At 53.5% G+C, this 22,065-nt stretch overlaps 1 protein-coding gene across 5 annotated transcripts; it reads left to right on the top strand.

The window, feature by feature from the left end:
- Positions 1–216: 216 nt before the first annotated feature.
- Positions 217–21,701, top strand: SLC41A1 (solute carrier family 41 member 1). Of its 5 annotated transcripts, XM_055727942.1 has the most exons (12): positions 217–343; positions 956–1,038; positions 1,427–2,182; positions 7,640–7,747; positions 11,833–11,904; positions 12,217–12,361; positions 12,458–12,604; positions 13,377–13,524; positions 14,151–14,230; positions 15,030–15,164; positions 16,151–16,299; positions 17,988–21,701. In XM_055727942.1, the coding sequence occupies exons 3-12, from the start codon at positions 1,808–1,810 to the stop codon at positions 18,171–18,173; spliced, it is 1,545 nt and encodes a 514-aa protein (XP_055583917.1). In that variant the 5' UTR covers positions 217–343; positions 956–1,038; positions 1,427–1,807; the 3' UTR covers positions 18,174–21,701. The 5 variants fall into 5 exon arrangements, with proteins under 5 accessions (XP_055583917.1, XP_055583916.1, XP_027672209.1 ...); XM_055727941.1 differs by having other exon boundaries at positions 956–2,182; XM_027816408.2 differs by lacking the exons at positions 217–343; positions 956–1,038; positions 1,427–2,182 and adding an exon at positions 2,682–2,781.
- Positions 21,702–22,065: the final 364 nt, after the last annotated feature.

Genomic DNA, 22,065 nt, shown 5'->3' with positions numbered 1-22,065 from the left:
CGGGTGGGGGCTTGGCGGGACGGAGGGAAGGGTGGCGGCCGCCGGTGGCTCCCTGCAGGCTCAGCGCCACGTGACCTCAGGCCACGCCTCCGCGCTGCGAAGGGGCGTGGCCTCCCGCCTGACAACCCCCAGCTGCGCCGGCACGGTTGCTGCGGGGCGGGGCGAGGTGTGACGCCACACGCGCCTAGCCAATAGGGGCGGCCCGCGGCGCTCGGGGCAGGGCCACCATTGGCGGGCGGTGATGTCAGGGCGGCGCGGGGCAGCCCGCCGCGGGTCCGGGGCAGAGCGGTGCGGAGCGGAGCGGAGCGCGGCGGGCAGCGGGCAGCGGCGCGGGTGCGCAGCGGTGAGTTACCGGGCGCTGCGGCGGTACCGGGGCCGCGGCGGCTCCGTGCCGGGAAGGGGCGCGGGCGGTGCGGTGGCCGGGGAAGCTCCGCTCGGCTCCGGGCAGCGTTTCCATGGGGCTGCCGGCGGGGCCGGGCCTCGGCCGGGGCCGCGCTGGAGTGGTGGCTTGCGGGGCTACGGGAGCGCGGGCCCCCCGCGCCCGCCCGGCAGCGCTTCCGCCGCGCAGGGGGCTGCGGGGCTCTGCGGCACCCGGGGAGCGGGCAGAGCCGCCGCTGTGCCGGGCTCACGGTAGGGGGCTTCGGCCTCCGGGCAGGGCGCCCTCGTCCTGCGGCTCGGGGGTCCCTCCTGGGTGCTGGCTTGTGCGGCACGGGGGGGCAGAGCTGCTGTGCCCCCCGCGGGCCCTGGCACTGCCCCCCCCGAAGCGCACGAAGGCTTGTGAAAGAAGGTGTAAAGAGCCAAGGGGTGCTGTGGCTAGCAGCTGTGCGTTGATGGCCGTCTGTTGAAGGCACGGCTTTGAACATGCGCTGGAGGAAAATGTTCCTGAATGAATAAACCGTTATGCTGCCTGCCAGGAGGCTCCATAGAATATCTGCTTTCCTCCCATATATTTCAGGTGAAAGACGAGTTCCTGGAGGGTGACGTTAAATCTAAGGCTGTCCCAAATGCCAGCTCCCACCCTGCAGCCTGCTCAGCTCAGTAAGTAACCTTAACTGGGGACTTGCTGTTACTTTATATAAGAACTCTTGCTGCCTCGTGCTGTAAGGTGAGAAATTCTTCTGGAAGAAGAGGACGACAGTGACGCCTGGAGCTTGCTGGCATTGCTGGCCGTTTTGGCAGAGGGCACAAAACAGGCTGAAACTGAGCAAAAGCCCACAGGAACCTTCAGACTCAAATTCTGTAGGGGGACGGTGCCACTGCAGAAAGTGACAAAGCCCTGGTAGTAAGAAGAGCTTTTCTGGATTATATCATCTTTTAAAAACCAGCCCCTCTCTTAGCTACTCTCGCCTTCCTCATCCCCTTAAGCTTCTGTGTTACTCGGTGGTCTTCATCTGTTTTTCTTTCTGCCTTGTGTGCCCCATCACAGCAGTCGTGCTGCTGGAGGACCTGGAGAAAGATGCGCTAAAGTGTCACGCATCAAAGAAGAAAAACTTGGATCCTGTCTTGGTGGCTGCTGTACTGCACGGTGCTGGAAAGGAGAACTAGAGTGAATTTGCTGTAGTTTCCAGTCCCTGCAGCGTTCCCTGCTAGCTCACTGGTTGGTGTCCTCCATTTCTGGACTTTGCTTGATGGGGATCTCTGCTGCAGGAGCAGTCTCTGCACTCAAAGGCAGGCGAGCAGGGATAGGAGAGGTTGCCTTTAGATGCTGGAAAGGCCATTTGTATAAGCTTCTGGCAGAAGATCTCTTCTGGAACAGCTGTTGGCTGTAGACCCATCAAGTCAAGGGTCAGGATAGCCTCTCTGCAGCATGTCTTCCAAGCCAGAGCAGGAGACCCACCAGGCCAATGGGGCTGTGCTGCCCATTGTGCCCGTGGACTGTCTCACCAGTCCGGACCGGGGGCAGCTGGTGGAGCCCTCAGATTTCCTGGGACCTGATGGTGACGGGGTAGAAGCGGTGGTGTTGGAGTCCCGTGCCAATGCTAAAGGGGTGCGAGAAGAAGATGCCCTGCTGGAAAATGGCAGCCAGAGCAATGAAAGCGATGACACCAGCACAGACCGAGGTCCTGAGCCAGCCTCACCCCTCAAGGAGACCTCCTTTTCCATCGGGCTGCAAGTCCTCTTTCCGTTCCTCCTGGCAGGCTTTGGGACAGTTGCTGCTGGAATGGTGCTGGACATTGTGCAGGTAGGATTGATACTTCCCTGGCACGGCACTGGTCTCTGAATGCTGTCTCTGTAGACCATGGCTTGATCCCATTCCAGGAGGGACTGAAATGCCAAGGCTAGGAACTGTGAGGGGAGGAGACCAGTTACCTTGCATGCTGGTCAGGGGAAACGGGGAGACCTCAGTGATTGCAGTGAGGGTAGGGGAGGCTGCAGGCACCTATGCACCGCAGCTGCCTCAAGAGGAGGAGGTTGCAGCTGGCACGCCTGCAGCTGAAGCACCTACCTGGGTACTGAGACTACTCTGTGTATCACAGCTTGAAACAAAGCCTTCCCTGACGGTGGCTGTAGACATCCCAGTCACTAATTCCACGGGTCCTGTGTCCCTTTTCCATCTTTGACGTTTGCTGCGCTGTCCCGGCACACCAGGCTCGTGCCAGCCGGGTTAATGATTCGTGCGGCACACTTGCATGGCGGCTTGATCCAAAGGTTCAAGGCTGGCTGAGTGGCCGCTGTGCTGCCTTCTTGTGCGGAGGTGATCCTTGGGAAGGGCCAGCCAGAGAGCCGGCTGTTAACCTCTGGATGAAAACTGCCGTGTTACCAGACGTGATCTTTCACGAGGTCTGTTGTGGCAGGTGATGCTGTAGGAACCCAGCACCCATGCAGCTTGTTTAGGCTTTTATATGGGTAAAGCGACTTTGCAAACCGTGGCTCCTGTTCTAGTCTCTCTCATGGGTGTTTTCTAAGCGTGTGTGTCTCTGGCAGCCGCTCAGCTGCCTAACTTCTGCTTTGCTCTGACAGAGTTACTTTGATGCCCAGCCCAGAACAGTGACTGAGGCACAAAGCTTGATCATCCATGCTGTGTAGGTTTATGAAACTGTTTGGATGGAGGAGGCAGCCATTTTGGAGCTGTGGTCAACCCAAAATGCTCTGCTTGAATCTCCTCTGTTTGCTTAAGTGGGGTAAACAAGCCCTCGCGGTGTTGGCATGGACAGACTCGAATGCCGGTCGCTTGTCTGTATTGCTGGCAGTTATGACTATCTCCACCCGAGCTGCGTGCCAGTAGGGTAAGTCAGGCTTTTTTCGTATTTGTGGGTGGTCAAGCAGTCACTTTGCTTGCTTTTTTGCCCCTAATGGCTTATTTCGCTGCATGCCTTTGCATGCTGGTCATCCTTACGGTTTCTCTTGATGCAACCTGTTGAGAGCGAGCCGTGAAGTGACTCAGAACAGGAAAGGCTGGCTGCACTAAGTTAATCCGGGAGAGATTTACCGGAATACTTTTCTTAAAAAGAAAGGCATTTCAAGCATGTTTCCCTTGGTAAGGTCTCTGTGAACTCATGTGTGACTCTTCTGGTAATTTCCCTGAGCGGGTGGTTTGAACCCAACATAAAACCTTGCCCGGAGAAGGAGCAGCCTTTCTGGCTGGGGAGGAGGGAGGCAGGGATGGGATACTGTGGCAGAGTCCTGTGCTCTCCTGCCTTTTTTTTTTTTTCTTTTTAATAGCCATTAGAAATAAAGCTTCGTAAGTCCTCTGTCCCACAGCAGCTCAGCGTGTGGCTATGCAGCTTGTTCTGCCAACTCCTCTAACTCCCTTTAGCCTTGGGATTAAATGAGGCATCTAAATGCCATCGGGTAGAAAAGGGGGTGGGGAGCGTGTGGTCTTGGCTGTCTTGCCTGCAGAGTCTGGGGAGCTGATCTTGATAACTGGCTTTCCAGAGGCTCAAGGCCTTGGATGAAAGGAGATAAGCGTGTGGAGTGGGTAGCTGGTGCACTGGGACGGACTGGAGTCCCATTGCTTTGGATGCAGCCATGGTCTGTGATGGATGGAGGGCTCCATGCACTCAATTTCCTCTCTTTAGGGTAAACGACTAATCAGCCAGCTGTAATTGGTCTCCCCACTGTGAAAACAAGCAGCCCTGGCCTTTGGCCATGCTGTCCCATTACTGTGTCCCTCTGAATTTGCCTCTGCTCCCTTTAGGGATTGGAGAGACCTTTGGGCAAGGTGACATGTGAACGTACCAGCTGCTTTTTTCTGCACTATGGGCACAGTCCCCTCTCCCAGCAGAGCCCCAATTGTTGTTTTCCAGACTTGCCTGCTCCCTGGAGGGTCTTCGGATGGGGTGGACAGTGTTTCGTATGGAGGAGGGAGTCAGCTCGTTTCCACTGCTTGACCACCTCTAGTGTCAGCATCCCTCTGAGGGGGGGTCTTAGCTGGGGCTGGGGGGGACTGCCAGCCCTGGAGCTGTAGTTGTCCTGCTAAGGCCACTTGCTCCTTGGCATTTTGGAGGGAGCACGCTGGGAGAAGCTCGCTATGCAAAGGAGCTGCACCAAGGCAGTCATAGCTCCCACCAGAAGCACAGCCCTCCCTTCTGAGCTGTCATGAGTCACCGTCCCGCTATAATCTGAGCAAAACCACGCTGTTACTCATGATTCTTGTACGCCTTAACTTCGCATGTGGTGACTAAAAATGACAGCAGCTGAGGCAGCTGTTACCCTGGAAATATGTGTTTTCTGCAGGTGCAAAGCTTCCGAGAGGCAGCCAGCCTGGAGGAAACTGCAAAACACCACCTGGGGTTTGATGTTTCTTCCACAACCTCTGGCAGGCCAGGGTCCGACCTCACCCCTCCAGTGCTGCACAGGAGAGCCCAGGCTCTGGTGGCGCTGTCATCTGGGTAGATTTGTGTTCAAAGGGACTGCGGGCTTAGCAGAAAATGAAGCTGAAATAAGTTACACGGAGATTACTTCTGGTTTCTCCGCTGCTCCTCCCCAGAGGGCAGGGAGGAGGTGCTGGAGATGAAGTGCCTCTCCCTGTAATTCTCTTCCCCGACTCCACTGAAAGCGAGCTGGGAGCTCCCTTGCTTCCCAGCTCCTTGCTTCCCTTGCACTCCCCTTTACGTGGAGCAGACTGGCCGATCTTGAAGGATTTTGTGTGCCGTGTTAGCTTCCCTCCTCGCCCCTGAAAGCAGCTTAGTTGTGTGCTTCTCGGAGGGACTGCTACAGGGGGGAGAGGGATATTAGCAGCTCAGTGTCCTGAACTTAAATCTGTATTTCCTTTCTCTTTCCCTTTTTTTGACTGCCCCAAACAGTCTGGCTGTGGTTCTCGCCTCGGAGCCACGTCATTGTTCTCTGCAGGAGCCAGGGAGGCCTTCAAGACGTACTGAATGCCCATAGACCAATGTTGTATAATATCTTATATTAAGAAAGTTGGCAGGAGCCCATGGGTCCTGCTCTTTGCAGTGAGCAAGCTGCTGATGTCTGCAGAAATCTCCTTGTTTTCCTTCCCCAAAGATGGCTTCTGTTCCTTTCTCGAGGAACACCCCTGTCTTGCTCAGGGAGCTGCTTTAGCAGGCTCCAGTTACAGCGGCTTCTGGCACAGCTTGCACTGCAGCCGCCTGTAAAGGTTCATTTACAAAGCCGGGGTGGGACAAGGTGAGGGAGGGCTGTGGACTTGTGCTGGCTATTGCCTGACCCTGCCTCTACCATCTCTGGAGGCAGAAAGAGCCAGGAAACTTTTGCACAGCACTTCCAGCCTGCAGTCTAATGACGATGTTCCTCTCATTAAATGATGCTGGTGACACCCAGCTTGTCCTGCTGGGGAGTGGGAGCGTGTTGCTTGCTGATTGAATTCTAGGTGCTAAGGGAAAGGATTCACCGGTACAAGTAGCAAAAATAATCTTAATGCCTGCCTAAAAATAGTCTGAGGAGAGCCGAGCTCCCCTCTTCTAGATGTGACCTTAAAGCACGGCCTGATGTGCTGTTGTGCTGGATGAAGTGTTTCAGACTGATGCTCTCTCCTGCCCCGTCAGCAGCGAACGCTGAACTCAAATGTCCCCCTGCTCGGGGGGTCGTGCAGAGCCGTACCCTGCCGGCGTGCCCCTGGCTGCGGTGGAAAGACCTCGGAAGCCAAGCTCAGGTTAGCTGGGTGTGGGGTGGTTGGAGCAGGGACTGCAGGAGGTTTCCTTAGGTGCTGCCCATCACCACGGCCGGGAGAGGACTGTTGATTGCATGCAGAAAATCTGGAGACTGGGTACCCTCGAGAGCCTTGTCCTCAAGTAGAGAGAGGGTTGTCGCTGTGCCTGAAATAGCTGAGCAGCTTTCATCCGTGCACCTGGGAGCTGGAGAACACGGTTAGCTTGTCTTACCAAGCTGTCAGAAAGATTAAGGGGATTTTTATTAACTGGGAAACAGTTTTTTCCCTTTGAGGAAAAACGTTCTCAGTTCATCTGTCTAAGCACTTACCTGCCTCCTGTGATCACAGTTTTCTCTCAAATGGTTTTTCAAGTGAGTGCAGCTTGAATGCGGTATTGCAAAGGACCTAGCAGGAAACTTGGAATTTGTTGTCTCAGTGGTGAAGGCAAGCAGCACAAAGATGGAAAAATAAACAAAAATAACTGAAGTCCTTCCCCACAGGAAGGTATTAGTCATGCAGGTAGAGTAACTTGTATTTGCTCTAAGATGTTGGCCGATAGAGTTCCTTGTCCTAGAAAGAAATACATGTCCTGTTGGCTGTGTCACACCACCAGGCTAACTAGCGAAGGAGAGCACTCGGAGAGAGGGAGCCCTTTGCAGGTAACGTTTGCAAAAAGAGAGCTGTGAGAGCCGTGACTGTTAACATGTTCAGGGCAGCAGCCAGCTGTTGAGAGCGTGATTCCAGCTGTGCTCGTGTCCTTTAAGGAGTATGGCAGTCGGGCAATGTGGGAAGCGGGAGTTATTTTGGACACAGGGCCTTCTTGCAAAATATTCATGAAACTAAAGAATCGGGCAGTGAGGTTTGTGTAGCTCGCAGGGCTTTTTTTAAATGCGGTTGTGAGGTTTTTTGGGGGTGGTTTTGTGTTTTCATGGAAGCCAGCTGCTCTCCTATAATACTGCTTACCCTGCAATTACTCTGGTTTTTTCTAAATAACCATTTCTGCCTCGTGCCCCAGGGAGCTGACTTGACCGTAGAGCCGGAGTAGTTGGTAAATACCTGAGCAATGTAGGTGCCAGGAGGGTATGGGCTGCTTTTTGGAGCCAGCAGGATCAGGGGACAGCAATGCCTTGCTCCAGAATCTATTTCTAAGACCTACATGTAGGGAATGGTTCTCAGCTGAGACGGACTGAACTTCAGTACTCGATTCTGCCAAAAACTGCAAGTATTGGGCAAAGTCTCTTCATCTTTCCCTATTTTGGCCTCTGCATGCGTAAACATTTTGTCAGTGGTTAATCTTTGGGGGATTTTTAACTGGAAGTTGCAAGCTGAGATCCGGTTTTTAAGCTCAGCAGGAACATCTTGTCACTACTACCTGAAGGTCAAACACAGTGATATCGCTGCAAAAGTCAAAGTGTGGCACTAGGAGGGGACCTGGGTTGTCAGCTCAGGGCCACACATGGGCAGTGCCAGGTTGCAGAGGCAGATGGGTGAGTGATGCTGAGTCCAAAGCAACGGTTTCTAACAGCCATGATTATTTTTTAATGGTCTGTCTTTGTTTTAATCTTGCAGCACTGGGATGTCTTCAAATACGTGACTGAGGTGTTTATCTTGGTACCTGCGTTACTGGGCCTGAAGGGGAACCTAGAGATGACTCTGGCATCTCGCCTTTCGACAGCTGTGAGTATCCAGGGAGTTGAGGGAGGGAGTGGGATACCTGGTTTGGGAAGGGGTGGGAAGGTGCATGTGTGTGTAGGGGCTGGACAAAAATCTCTCAGTCAGTGACCACAGAACCCAGAACCTTTTAGCATGGTTTAGCATGCTGGGAAGGTGTCCTCATCCCACTGGACTGATCAGATTTGAAGGATTAATAGTCCTTAAGCTTTGCTGGCAGTTCACTTCCTTCTCATGGCTGCTTGTGGGCCTGGAGGCGCGGTGTGTGAACTGACTTGGGCAGTTTAATGTCTGGAGGCCTGGATCCAGTTTCCTTTGTGAGGAAGCTGGTGGCAGGCACGTCATCAAAGGAGGCTGAAACAAGCCGGGTTCAGGAGGTCTAGGAGAGGAGAGAGCCTGGAGGGAACCGTACAGCAAAGGCCAAAACGGAGGGGACCTTGCAGTGAGAGCTAGCAGGTGGATTGACAGCCTCTTGAAGTTGATGGAGAGGCATGGCTGGGCATTTCTTTTGCTAGAATTCAGTCTGATTCCTGTGAAACAGTGAGTTCCCTGTGAGAGATGGGGGCAGGCTCTGTTAGCTCCTCAGAATACTGCGTTAGTCCAGCTGTAAATGAATTGCTTTGTGTTTAATGTTTCTATAACACAGCAGTCTGTCTCTGTAGCTGAGCGGCGCTGGAGAGAGACCGACATCCTCTCCTAACAGGGACAATAATACTCCTTCCTTCTGCAAAGCATCTTCTGCTTGAGCGTGTCAGCAAGCGACTGCCTGATGTTTCTGTGTTTCCCATTATGGGAGTGCGTATAGCTGTGACTCCTGGGAGCTGCAAGGTGTGAGCTGCCTGCTCCGAGCTCTTCCCTGTCCCTGTGCTGTGAGCTGCTGGAAGAGGGAGCCCTTGGCAGCCAGCGGCCTCGTCTTGGCCTTGACAGTGCAAAGGAACCGATGCACCTTGGCCCAAGAGAGCCCCTCGGGGAGTGCTCACTGGGGTGTGGGGATGGAGGACCTCCTGCCTGGGTGGTAGCACCAAGCATAGCCGGCAGAGCTGCTTCTTGGCATGTTCCCTTCCTCTCAGCCTTCCCCTGCCTGGTTGCTGCAGGAGAAGGCACAGGAGAGCGTTGAAAAGGTCTCTGTATATCTGCTGTCCTTGTTCTTCCATCTTGAGCAGTGGGGTGATGCCAGCTGTGACTCTTCACTCCGCAGCAGCTTCTTGTTGGCCTCCGAGGCCCAAGATTTCTGGTGCCTTCCTGGGTGGCAGCAGAGCCAGCGTTGTGAGCTGCTCATCCAGCCTTTGTCACCGGCCGCCCCCCTTGTCCCTTACGCAGTAGCTCCCTGTGGATACCCTAAGGGATGCCATGCTCATCCACGGAACCTGTGGCACAGGAGCGTCATGTTCTGAGAGTCTGAGGTTGTCTCTGTAGTCCCTGGGGAGCAGGAAGGCCAACAGCATTTCCCTGGACTGGCCCCTGGCTCGGCCTCTGCACCCCAGCCCCTGCCTGCCAATTCCTGCTGTGGGGACCAGCTTCTTGGACTCAGGCCTTGCTCTTGGTTCTCTGGAGGAGCGAGGCGCTGGGCTGCCCGGGGGGATGCGTGGGGGGGATGTGCCTGGCGAAAGCTGGGCTGTGGCTGCTTCCCCTGGGTAAGGGTCTCCTCTCCCCAGGCGCTGCTGGGGAGGACAAAGCTGCTGGGAGGCTTCGTGCTGCTCCCGGCCCAGCTGCGCTCTGGTGCTGGGGCTTGCAGGGACAGGCTGAGTGCTGCAGCTTGTGTCGCAGGCTGAGCTTTGTTTGCCCCTTCGTTCTGGGAAACAAATCCCTTTGTTTTATTTGCTCTCCATTGTTCGGATCATGTCAGGATCCTTGCTGCCCCAGACACAGGCCGTTCTCCCTCTTGGCCTTGGCCAGCTTGCACTTTCTGAGGCACGGGCTTATCAGGGCGCGCGCTCGGCTCTCCTGGGACAAAGGCAGCATGGCACTCCTGCCCTCTTCTCTTACGGGGCTGGCATGGAGCAGCGTTGGGGCCGGTTTGGCAGAGGAATGAGATGGCAGAAAGTCACGGGAATGCAAAACTTTCCCCTATCTGCTGCGGTAGGGTCACAAGGGAACTGGCACAGGGAGCACCCAGCCGCCTCGCCTGCCTGTCTGTGCCGAGCAGCTGCTGCCCTTACACCAGTTTGGTCTGCTGGTGCCTCCTCCTGCCCCTCAGCTGACAGCTGTGGGGTGGCATTACCCTCCTGGGCCAGCACCCAGGGTTTGTCCTCTGCTTTCCTTTGCCCCAGGAGAGAAGGCTGTGCTGCCTTTACACAACTCCCCGACCCTCGCACTGTACCTCCTTGGATCTGTGCATGGTGGGGAGAGCAGGATCTCTCCGGCTCGCTACTTTTTTTTTTTTTTTTTTTTTTTCCCCTCATTGTGGGGGACCCACGTGCAGGCGTGCAGAGGGAGGTCCCCTCCGACCAGGGCTTCATGGTGTGGGTCTCATGCTCTCTCTGCAGGAATGCAGCCTGGAGTGGTTTCTCAAACTGCAGGTTTCTAATTAGTGCTGCATTAAGGCACCTCAAAAATTCCTTTCACAATTAAGAAGCAAAACTCTCCCATTAGTTAAAGGATTAAAATCCTGTTGCCAGTGACTACAGCTAGGCTACGTTAATCCCAACCTAATTGCCATGTGGCTGGAATTTTAAGGTCAAGCTTCATATGGAGCTCAAATTCCTGTGCTGGATGTGCTCAGTGCTACTCCAGTCAACCTTTTGTTGTTTTTTCCCCCATTTCTTCCTCCTCTCCACTAAACTGATCAGAATAAGTCACTCCAGAGATGGGTGCATCTCAGTGCTGCTTGAAAAGAGCTGGCAGCTCTCTCAAGTGCATGCAGGAAGGGGAGCAGAAGGATCACTGCTGCTTTGGTTTTTTGCAGAGGCCAGCAAGGAAATGTGAAAGGATGAAACTGCTGCTGGACTGGTGTGCAGAAGTTTGAGTTTGATGCTGTCAGCCAGTAACTCCCAACATGCATTTACCACTTCAGATTGTTTGAGCCTCTCCCTTGTTTCCTCTTCATGGTCATCCACTTCTAATAATACGAAATTCGATATAAGCTTACACCCTCTGCTTATCCGTTCTTCCAGCTTTCCATAAAGACCTAGAAGGTGCTAGGGAAGAGCAGAACCCTTATGTTCTGCAGTAACTGGCAGCCTGCAGTGATTCTGCTGGGCTATTTTGGATCATATGCCAGGGAATTAAAGCAACTTTCCGTCTCTTCTGGTTAGTCTGATTAGCATCTCCCGCAGCTTGTAGCGGTGCCAGATGACCCGTGTGCCATGGCTGCTTCCCGCTACTCAGGATGTCTCCACGTGGCATTAGCCTTGTTTACTCAGCTTTTAACTGAAGCAGTAGTTGTTGCTGCCAGCTTCCTCTGCCCACATGATGCTGCTCTGGCCTTGGTCCATGTTGGAGCTGGGGGCACATGGCTGACCTGAGAGTCACTGCACCCCTACGTCCCTCCTGGCTGGCTGACCTGAGGGGCAGCGTGGCCCTGTTGGGCCAGAGCCAGGCTTGGCTTGATCACCGGTGGGGTGAATTCAATTAGTAAATAAGCAGCAGTGTGTGACTCTGCATTGGGGCAAAGTATATCTTGTTGTTTTGCAAGATTTTCATCAGATGTTCTATTGACGTCGATTCCCCTTCACGCTCCCTTCAAAACCCCCTCTGCAGCGGGTCTGGCTCCGCTCCCGCCACGTAGGAGAGCGGCATCCCATTCCTGCAGCTGGGAAGGGGAAGGTGCCGAAACTGGGAACAGCTTTGGTGTTCTGGGGTACAAGACCGGAATAGGCACTGTATTTACCCAGGGTGTACAGCCCAAGTGTCATTCAGCGCTGCATGTCACGGGCTGGGGTGTCACTGCAGGGCTGTGCCCCAGCTGTGCACACGCAAACACACACGCCTTTTCCACTGGATCGCTCTCCCGTAAGAGTTTAGGGTTTGAGGTCATGATTATCTCCTGTTCCTGGCACAAACTTGTGTAGTTGGAAGGCAGGAACGTATTTCACTGTTAACAAGTGCAAAATGCCGTTGGTCTTTAACGGTGTTGCAATGTCCTCTTGCAGGCTAATATTGGCCAAATGGATACACCCAAAGAGCTCTGGAAGATGATAACAGGGAACATGGCTCTGATACAGGTAAGAAAAAGAAGGTGAAAGTGGAAATATTGGTAGCTGGTGCAAGCCCAGCTGTGACAAGTGTCAGAAGGTCTAAACGCCTGGGGTTTGCTATTGACTGTCAATGTTGCATGTCTAATGGGAGGCAAACGGCACGTGTTTGTCCCACGGTCACCTTACTGTAATGGTTTGCCCTGTAGGTTAGACTTGGTGTTTCCCTGCTGGGTGCTAATCCACCTGAAATGGGACCCTTGGTGGTGTTTCCCTCTTCCTTCACCCCGCGACCATTTTGCTCTTTAGTCCTCTTGGTCACTGTCTAGTTTTTGTTTTCAGGTTCAGGCTACTGTGGTTGGCTTCCTGGCCTCAATCGCAGCAGTGGTATTTGGATGGATCCCAGACGGGCACTTCAGCATTGACCATGCTGTCCTGCTTTGTGCCAGCAGTGTGGCTACTGCTTTCATTGCTTCCCTTGTTCTGGGTGAGAGACGGACCCTGCACACCCTCCATGTACCTCTTCCTGAAATGCTGGGCTCCCCTTGGCCTCATCACATTTTCTTCCTCTTTTTGGTTGCAGGCATGATTATGATTGGGGTCATCATCGGATCCAGGAAAATGGGGATCAATCCTGATAACGTCGCCACGCCAATTGCTGCCAGCCTAGGGGATCTCATCACCCTGGCTCTGCTTTCAGGGATCAGCTGGGGCTTGTACAAAGAGTTGGGTGAGGGGCAACAAAAGGCCTTTGTCTCTCCCTGGTCTTTCCGTGCACTGCTGCATCTCCCTCTCATTTCACCCTCTTCCTTTACCCTTTCTGTTCTCGGGGTATAAAGGATGCCTGGCCTGGAAGCTACCTCAGTTAGCGAGACCTAGTCAGAGCTGATAAGGGGAGGAAATGGACCTTCTTACTGCCTTGTAGCGGCAGACAGTCTTGGCAGGGATCTGCATGCTTCCTTCTCACCAGGTAAAGTAGTAAGGGAGAGGTTGTCCCCTTCCGAGTGCCAGGGACTTGACTGTGGCTAAAGCAGTAGGAGAGAAGGCAGCTTTGGATTTTACTTTTTGTGCTGTTGGCACCAGCCAGGGATCCTCAGTGCAGAGCTGCAGCTGTAGCCTCCAGACTTCCTCTTCCCTCCCTCCCACCTTCCTTCCCTGGTGACTGGGATGCAGGGGATGTGACTCAGCCAGGTTCAGCCAAAGGTGAAGCAACGCCTTGAGGTCTTGCCCAGGAGAGGGAAGTGGGAATGAGCAGTTGAAATCGAAGAAGTCTCACTCGAATCTGTTGATAAAGCCCCTGTGAGTACACCAGGAGAAGGAAATGCCGTGTCCTGCAGAGCTGAGGCTGGCCTGGTCTTGTTTACCTGCCCTTGCCGGAGTTTCTGTCTCCAGGGGTGACAGCAGTCTGTAGGCAGGCTGGATGAGCTCAGCTGAAATAGCACCTCGCCTCACTGCAGCAGGATGTGTCCTTGATATGTTGCCTCTGCTTATTTCCCCCTCAGAGAGCAAAGCCTACGTGAACCCTTTGGTATGCGCCTTCTTCATAGCTCTGCTGCCCATCTGGATCATCATCGCCAAGAAGAATGCGGCAACGCGCGAGGTGTTGTACTCTGGCTGGGAGCCAGTCATTATCGCAATGGCGATTAGCAGGTAGGGAAGCACGGGAGAGTTCCTCTCCCCCCGACACAGACGTGCACCCTCTGCCCTGGCCCTTTCAGCCTCTTAGAGCCCTCGGTGGGTTCAGCAGCGAGGGGGAACCAGACCTCTTCTGCTTCCACAGTCAGGCTGCCAGGAAACTGGGGGTCACTGTGTGTTTTCTAGACAAAAGACACAGGGCTCTAGGTTCCGAGGCACAGGGGTGACTAAGCACCTGGTACCCAGCGCCTTAGCAATGTCCCAGCTGCTGCACAGGGAGGTTCTGGCATGGCCACAGAGTAAACACGGGTCCTGTTTAGCAGCCCTCTGCACAGGAGCCCTCTGCTCTGCCCTCTGAAGGGCGGGATTGCTTTTGATTAGCGTGTTGCAGTAAACTGCACGTTAGGGGATTTAGTCTTTGATGGTTTTTGGCAGCCATGAGAAAAGATCCTGGTAAAACTGTCTTCTGTTATCAAATAACGACGCTTAAAAATCACGTGCAACAACCGCAACCATAGGTGCCTGTTGATAGAGGTGTATATCACCCTTGGGTGCACACCCTGCAGCAGAGAGAACCCTCGGTGCTTTGTGCGTTTCCTAATGAGCTTTCAGTACTGACCTCTTCCATCTTCCCTCGGCAGCGTTGGGGGTTTGATTTTGGACAGAACAGTTTCAGATCCCAACTTTGCTGGAATGGCTGTCTTCACACCGGTTATTAATGGTGAGTTCCTTTCCACTCTGGTACTGCAGCTCTTGGCGAACGGTGGAATAGTCCTGCGTGCCTTATTTCAGGCAGGTTAAGGAGACCTAACTCTCTTGATTGCCAGCGAGACATGGTTTGACTTGAGTTTTACATCAGGGTGGCTCCCTCTGGTGCCGGCCACACCAGAGGGTGGCCTGGGAGGCTATTGCCAAAAAGACATGTGTTCCAGGAGCCCAACAAAAACTGTCTTCATGTCATGATTCCTCCGCGATGGTGGAAGACCCCCATTGTCAGAGATGTGCGCCTTGTGGCACCTGGTGACATAAAAGTTTGGATTTGCAACTCAGAGTCAGGAAATAGAATTGCTTCTGGTATAAAGCTTTGACGTCCTTTCTGCCTAATGAACCAGGGAAACTTTTTTTCTTATTACTTTCTGAATAAATGGAGTTAATTCTGAGCCGATGCATCTTATGCTTGGGGGTTCCACAGTTACATTATGCAAAAAATAATAGTTTTAGACTTCCTGTGTCTGTTTTGGCAGCTGACTCATCTTTTTTTTTTGTTGTTTCGCTTATTTCTTCCAATCAAAGCTGCAGTAATAGTTGCATGTATTTTACTAAGGGGCCTAAAGGAAAACCATAGAACAGTGTGCTTTGTCTCGGCTCTTTACATCCTGCAAAAGTGGAATTCGAGTCAAAAATAGACTGTGCTACATTATTCCGGCACCTGGCAATTCCAGAGCTGCAGGCTGCTGCAAACTGTGCTTTCTCCTTAAAGTGTTTGAGATCTCATCTTGCTGCTCTCTCCCTATCTGCAGGTGTGGGTGGCAACCTGGTGGCCGTGCAGGCTAGTCGCATCTCCACTTACCTGCACATGAGCGGGATGCCTGGAGAGAGCTCCGAAACAGCCCCTCGCAAGTGCCCCAGCCCTTGCAGCACTTTCTTCAGCTCAGGTATCTGTCAGGCGTTGACATATAGTGACTTCTGCCAGCAGCGGTTGCTGCAGCTGGCTGGCTAAACTTGGCTGTGACAGTCGCTGGAGCATTGTCACTGGGACTGCTGGGAGGCAGCTGCCTGCGCAGGGATGCGCTGGTCCCCTGGCCTGCCCTGCCCTCTAGAGACCGTTGGACCTTCAGCAGAGCTGCTGTGCAAGAGGACATAGTTCTGCTGGATGAGGAGGACGTGGTGCACAAGTCCCATGCCCTGACTGTCTAATGCTGTAAATCCTCCACCCTCTAAATCTTTTCCAGATGTGGTCAGGATGCTGAAACCTGCCTGGAGGCTGCTTGAGTCTTGCAGCTCTGCTGGGCTTGCAGAGCTGCAGTTACAGAAAGCTTCTCATTTACAAAGGCTTCCGAGCGGCTCTGTTATTTGTGGCAGTTGTGTGACAGAGCACAGCCCAAGCTTGCATTCCAGCACAGAGTGTGGGCAGAGGCTGTTATTCTCCAAACGTCCTAGACAGCCTTGTTAGCCTGGGTCCTGGCCTTCTGGGCCAAGGCTGTCCCCGAGCGGCGAGGAGGGGCGAGAGGTCCCCAGTGTGGTGGTGATCTCTTAGAAAACCGACCACCAGATGAGGTACACGGCTCCAAGGAAATTTAGTGTTCATGGTAAATTCTTGACAGCTCTGCACTGTCAGAGGTGGGATGTGAATCCTTTGGGCAGCTGAGGTCTGAGAACAGCTTTTGCTCTGGGGACAGAATTAAACTCTCCTGCTGAGCTTGGTGCAGAGTCCTTGGGTGTCCTGACAGCTGAGGCACCATTCAGGGCACTGTCTTCCAGCCTAAATCCGTAGTTCAGGGGTGAGGGTCCAGGGTGCTGGCCCCTGCTTCTGGTTCGGCCACAGCTGTGCTGCCTTGTCCCCTGGAGCCCAGGCAGGCTGCAGAGTTGCTGTGTGTTCAAGCCCATCTAAAGCCTGAAACCCATCTCCGTTTCTTTGCAGATGTGAATTCTCGCTCTGCTCGTGTGCTCTTTCTTCTGGTGGTGCCCGGACACTTGGTTTTCCTTTACACCATCAGCTCCATGCAAGGTGGACACACTACACTCACCCTGATTTTCATAGTCTTCTACATGACAGCAGCGCTTCTCCAGGTAAGCTGGAGCCCCTCGGGGGGAGTAAGGCTCCTCAGGCTGGAGTAAGGGGCTGCTGCCGTGTCATCGGCGGTGGGGACGGGTTCAGCCAGTGAAGTTGTAGATACCCTGCTGAAGGCACAGCGATACGCCCTGTCCCTAGGTGAGAGGTGTATGTACTGGGGAGAGGTGTGCCAAGTAGACTGTATTTGTCAAAAGAACCGGTATCAAACTGAGCAAATCCTCCTTAGTTGGTACCTATACACACTATTTTTCCTTCCTACCATCCTTGGCCAGTTTTGAATCTCTTGTCTCTTCTAAGTCCTCCTGATAGAAGTGCTTAGCTCCGGTGTGTTAATCTGTCCTGTAAGTTGCTTCAGCGATTCTAAAACTTCTGGTGAAGAGAACAGGATGTGGCATTTGCAGCGGCCCTGTGCCTTGTGTGCTCATCCAGCCCTTTCCCTGCCTCCCCTGCAGCGTAGGGACCTGCCAGCTCTGCAGGACGGGGCCCCTGGGCTCCTCGTGGGAGCTGTGAGCACACGGCGATGGTTGTTCTGAGGGACGTACACCGGCCGGGGTACTGGTGCTGTGAAATCCAGGGAAATCTGTGAAATCTGCTTGCAGGAGTCTGGCTGCCTGCGTTGGAGGGCAGGGAGAGACGCTCGGGTTAGGGAGTTTGCTATGGAGCCCAGCTTTGCCCTCCCCGGCTCACCCCCTCCGCTTGCGGGAGCTGTGCCTGGTTTCAGTGTCCCCGAAAACCAACAGCCGAAGCCAGCGTGAGGAAATGAGTCAGAGCATCCATCAGAGGCCAGAGCAGAGGGCTGTCATCCAGGAGGCTAAATTTAGGTTGTGAACTTCTGCTGGGCGTTTGGGCGCTTCGAGGGGGCTTCCGCTCGCAGCCGCTCGGCGAAGCCTCTGCTCTGAGCAGCCTGTGGGCTTGGGAGCGCTGGAGCGGGAGCTGGCACAGAGGGACCACCATCTGCTGGTTCCTGTGGGCCTAAGCGAGACCCTCCCAGCCCCAGATTCACCCAGAGGCATCAGCAACAGGCCTGTAGCCACTTCAAATCCTTGTCCCAGGCCTAACGCTTGAGAGGATCAAATGCCAACACATTTCTTCTGTCTCGGGATACAGAATAAGTGCCTCTCGCCGCATTGAAGCAGATGCGGGGAGCATCACCCTCAGCTAGTTTCAGCTGCAGGGCAGCTGCTCTTTTATTTCTGGAAGCCAGGCGCTGCTGTCCCTGCCCGAGCATCCTCAGTGCTGCCAGGTCCCCTCTTTGCCCCATATCTCTTCAAGCTTATTCTGGTTAGATCTGAAAAACAAGAAGCAAAATTTAGACTTTTTGGTGCCTGAGTGCCAGTGCTCTCCCTTCTAAGCCTAAATTTGATGGTGGCATGTGAAGCTAAAGGAGGACAGGACAGAGGTTGTTAAGAACACGGGGTATGGATGCCCAGGGGCCCGCTGTAGCTCGCCAGCTTCTTTGTGCTGTACTTGTTGCTTTGGGGATGCAGCCCGCGTTAACTGCCTGCAGCGTGGTGCTCAGCAAGGTGGGTCTGAGCTCCCACCAGCTCCGTTCCTCGGGTTGAGGTTGTGCATCTCTGAGCCTGACCTGCCCAGCTGGAATGGCCCCAGCTGGTGCTCCGTGAAGACGGGGGTTGCAGAGGTCGGGATTTGTGGCTGATGTGGCTCTTTCCTTCCTGCCTCCCAGGTTCTCATTCTTCTCTACATTGCTGACTGGATGGTGCACTGGATGTGGGGCAGGGACCTCGATCCGGACAACTTCTCCATCCCATACTTGACAGCGCTGGGGGACCTGATCGGAACAGGTCTGCTCGCTCTCAGCTTCCATGTCCTCTGGCTCATCGGTGACCGGGACTCCGATGTGGGAGACTAGCTCTCCCTGTTTTCCCCCTCCTTCTCACAGCTCTACTCCTCCTCTCATTTTGTTGTTGTTTCTTTTCCTCCACCTTTGCTTTTCTTTGCTTCTTCCCCCCACCCTGTCTTTCTTGAGACTTCATCTTTGATACTGGATTCTCATTATTTTCAATGGGAATTTTATGTGGTTTATATTTCAAGCCGAGTTTGTACAGAAAATAAATCTAGTTTTAGGAAGGACAAAAAAAAAGTGTAATGAGACAATCACCAAGTGCAATTTCATAGTAGTTATGTCTGAACCAAGGTTACAGCGAAGATACTAATCAGTCCGTGCAGGGAGCCCACCCTGTCCCAGTCACTAGAGGTGAAGGGCTGCTTTTTTCGCTTCATAAGCGTTTTAAATACTGGAGGTAAGGTTCAGATTTATTTTACTGAACAGGCACCTTCTAGCAAAGTACAACCTCATGGAGGAGGGCGTGGGGTATCTCCCATCTTCTCTGCCCTGTCGCCCTCCTCCCTTGTGTTCGCTCTCTGAATCCCCTCCTGTGCCTAGCATCCAAAGCGAGTCTCTGGTAGAGGGATTAGCAAAGATGGCGAGGAAGGGTCCTCGATGCCAAAACGCCCGTTCCTGTGTGCCCACGAGGAAAGGGAGCGGTCTCGGGTTGGAGGACTGCAGAGCCCCAAAATCTGGCTGGGAGCAGGCTGGTCTCTGCTGCCAGATTTTGGCTCCCTTTTGCCAGCCACCCGGCAGCATCTTGAAGCGCAGGGTCCTTGCTCTGCCTCCCATCACGAACCGAGTTCAGCTACTGCTGCGCACAGAGGGATACGCGCTGCGCTGTGAAGAGGCTGTGGGTTCTCCCGATCCATCCTTCTCCCTCTCCGCCCGCCGGCGCTCTGCGGGAGGATCTCCTGGAGCTGGCAGGGATGCTGTGTGCAAGCCTCTCCCTCATGCTGGTATGGGCACAGCACTTTTTTCACAGCAGCCTGCTCAGTTCTCTTGACGTTCCTGGAGGGGTAGATGGAAAAATAGATCCTATTTTGTGCGTTAAGTTTTTCTTGCACTTGTTAAGTGCTGCTGACGGGCCCACTGCAGCTGGGAAGAAGCCACCCAATAGCTCTTCCACTTGAGCCCCGAGGCATTTCAGACTTGGGAGCATTAAGGCTCTTGGTGTCTGGTAGTAAAGGACATCCATGTTCAGCCGCTGGATTTCTCTGTCTGTGTAGCTGCCAGCTGGAAAACAGGTCAGCGGGCGCCGTCAGATGTCCGAAGCCCTGGTTCTCAGCGCAGCGCTCTGTGCGGGGCTGTAGCAAAGGAACGCGCTTGCCTTTGAGCAGGCACAGAAAATCTGGCATCAGGGTTACAGCCGAGCGCCGTGAGCGCAGGGTTCCCTGCTCTGCTTCTTTCCCTTCTGCTTTTTGTGCTGTTCGGCTCGGTGATGGCTGAGGCGCCTTCTCTTCTGCTGCTCGTGCATGTTGGACGGACTCGCGCAGTTTGCAGTGGCATGAGAGAAAACCTGTTCTGGCTGCGTGACTGAGGCGCTTGTAAACGATCTTCCTGAGCGCTGTCGGCACTTGACGCTTTTTAGTTTTCCCACTTGGATATAAATCACTTCAGTAAACTGAGTGCAGTTTCATGTAAGCAGGTCTTATCGACTGGAAACTTCACCAAGTTTAAATGATGTGCTGAAGCAGACGGCGTTATCAAGCAGGCTGTAATGCATGAATATAAATTGAATGTGTAAGTGTGCATGGGGGGAAGGTCTTAACATCTGTCAAGGGGGGAGGAAAATACAGTATATCCCATGGAGCCTAACTTCAGTGCTGCACTGTCCAAAGCCTGGGGAGCTGCCAGTATCTTGCCAAGCACTGGGGGAATGCCCTCGGTGTTCAGCAGAGTAGCACCTTGCATCCTGATCCTGGAATGCCAGCAAAGCTCTCATTTTACTTAGCTGGGCAGGCCCTGGGTGCTGGTTCCACTCCTGGTCTGGGCGCTGCCTGTCCTGCTTATTTGCAGCCCCAGAACATAACCTGAAAGCTGCTGGATCTGTGGTTGTCTGCTTTTCTTCTTGCTTTAAGTGTGTTCCTCATAAAACGTGACCATCCTTCATCGGCCCAGTTTCCTCCTTTAGGGTAATTTCTGTGTTTCTTATGCCAGCCAGTGGTGGTCTTCTCCTTTCAGCTTTCTGTCCCAGCAGCGCTGGGCACCTCTGCTCAGCTGGAAGATGGTGTGCTGTGGTGCTGGGAATGCTGGCCTTCCTGGGAGTGAGGCCGGGCTGCGAGGTCCGTTTGTTACTCTGGTCAATACCAGAACTAACTGAGCTCCACAAAGCCCTGCCCTGAGTGCAGACGGTTTTGCTTTCTAGGTAAGGAGTGATTTGTTAGGAACAGCTCCTGCCTCCCTGCAGAACATGGAGCTAATGCGCCACTTACGGTCCAAGCCAAGACCAAAGTAAGTCTGGGATCAGGAACGGTCCCAGCCCAGCCGTCTGGTGCAGAGCTGGTCCTTAGTCTAGAGATGAGCATGCTGGAAAGGAAGGTCAGGATTGGCGAGTGGGAAACCAGTTCTGGAAGGCCACGGGAGCAGATGTATCCAAACCAAATGGCAGTCAGGCTCTAGCCTGCTCCAGGACCTCTCTGAAGTTGCAGAAGAATCTTCTCCTGCTTCAGTGGGTGTGCGCCGAGTTCTCCTCCTCCCACCCAAGCTGTTCATGGTGCTCCGGAGGCAGAGAGGGGATCCCTGCCCTGTCAGGCTGCTCGCTCTCAGACCCTCAGGAGAGCAGGTGATCCATTTCAGAGATGGTTTTCCCCTTTCCGCCTTGCTAACGTAACGTCAGCCTTGCTGTCCCCGTCCCTTTGCAACGTGTCCTTCGTGGCAGTAGCTCTGAACCTCGCGCGCTCCACCCCTGTGACGTGACTTCTCACAGATCGTGTTTGGCCAAAGCTCTGTTCCAAAAAAAATAAACAACAAACCCCAAATTTCTCACCCTGCTGTACCCAAGCCCCAGGGGCTTCTGGAGCATTCTGTGCCGCTCACCTCATTTTTCTGCCTAATGTTGAGGAATAGATATGAGACTTCCTTCCATTAACACTTCAGCTTTTATGTGTATATATGAGAAACTCGCCTGGTCTTTTAGGCGTCACATCACTGTTTAGTTCCCCAAGAAAAGATTCCCCAGAGGAAGAACCTACCGCTCATGGTCTCCTGTAAAATGAAGAGAGACCCAGAGGTGACTGAGACCTGTCATGGGGCTGGGCTGGTGGCGTCCGTACATTTCTATACGGTCTGAGGTGGGGGAGGGGGGAATGGGTCAGGGAAGAATCTAATTTAAATTGAAGAATAATGATGGTCAACAACTTTTCCCACCAGTTGCACTCAAATGCATGCCTACTATACAGCTGACTGCAAATGAAAAATACTGGTTTACTCTTTTTATTAAAGGAAAAAGACTGTCTTAATTATTTATAGTTCCTATAACTGAATTGACAGATGTCAACTTAACTGATAAATTATATTTGGTTAAATAAAGATGACATTTATTTATGTGGACTGTGGCGTCTTTCCTTTCTACTCACTTAAAGGTCTCTTGCATTCTGCAGCTTTGTTTAGCTTACGCTGAAACTCTTTTGATAGACAGTGAAGTGAGAGTTAAGAAAATCAAATAAACGGCGGCACAGGCAGCCAACGGTGGTTGGGACAAGTGACAGTTGCCAGGCTGGCCAGGGCCGTGCCCTGCGTTGTTTGCTGCAGCCACTGCGGTGTGCGGGATCCTGCCCCTGTGCCGAGGGGTGTGGGACAGAAGCGCTCTGCATGCTTCGGGGGGCACGCTGAGCCCCTCAATCGGCAGGAATTAGCGGCCGCCGAAGGACTTCCATCCTCCCCAGCTGCAGGATTTGCTCGTGGGGTGTCTTCC

Source organism: Falco cherrug, chromosome 16, assembly GCF_023634085.1.
Source record: "Falco cherrug isolate bFalChe1 chromosome 16, bFalChe1.pri, whole genome shotgun sequence".
NCBI lineage: Eukaryota > Metazoa > Chordata > Aves > Falconiformes > Falconidae > Falco > Falco cherrug.
This window is presented reverse-complemented; position numbering and strand designations above follow the sequence as displayed.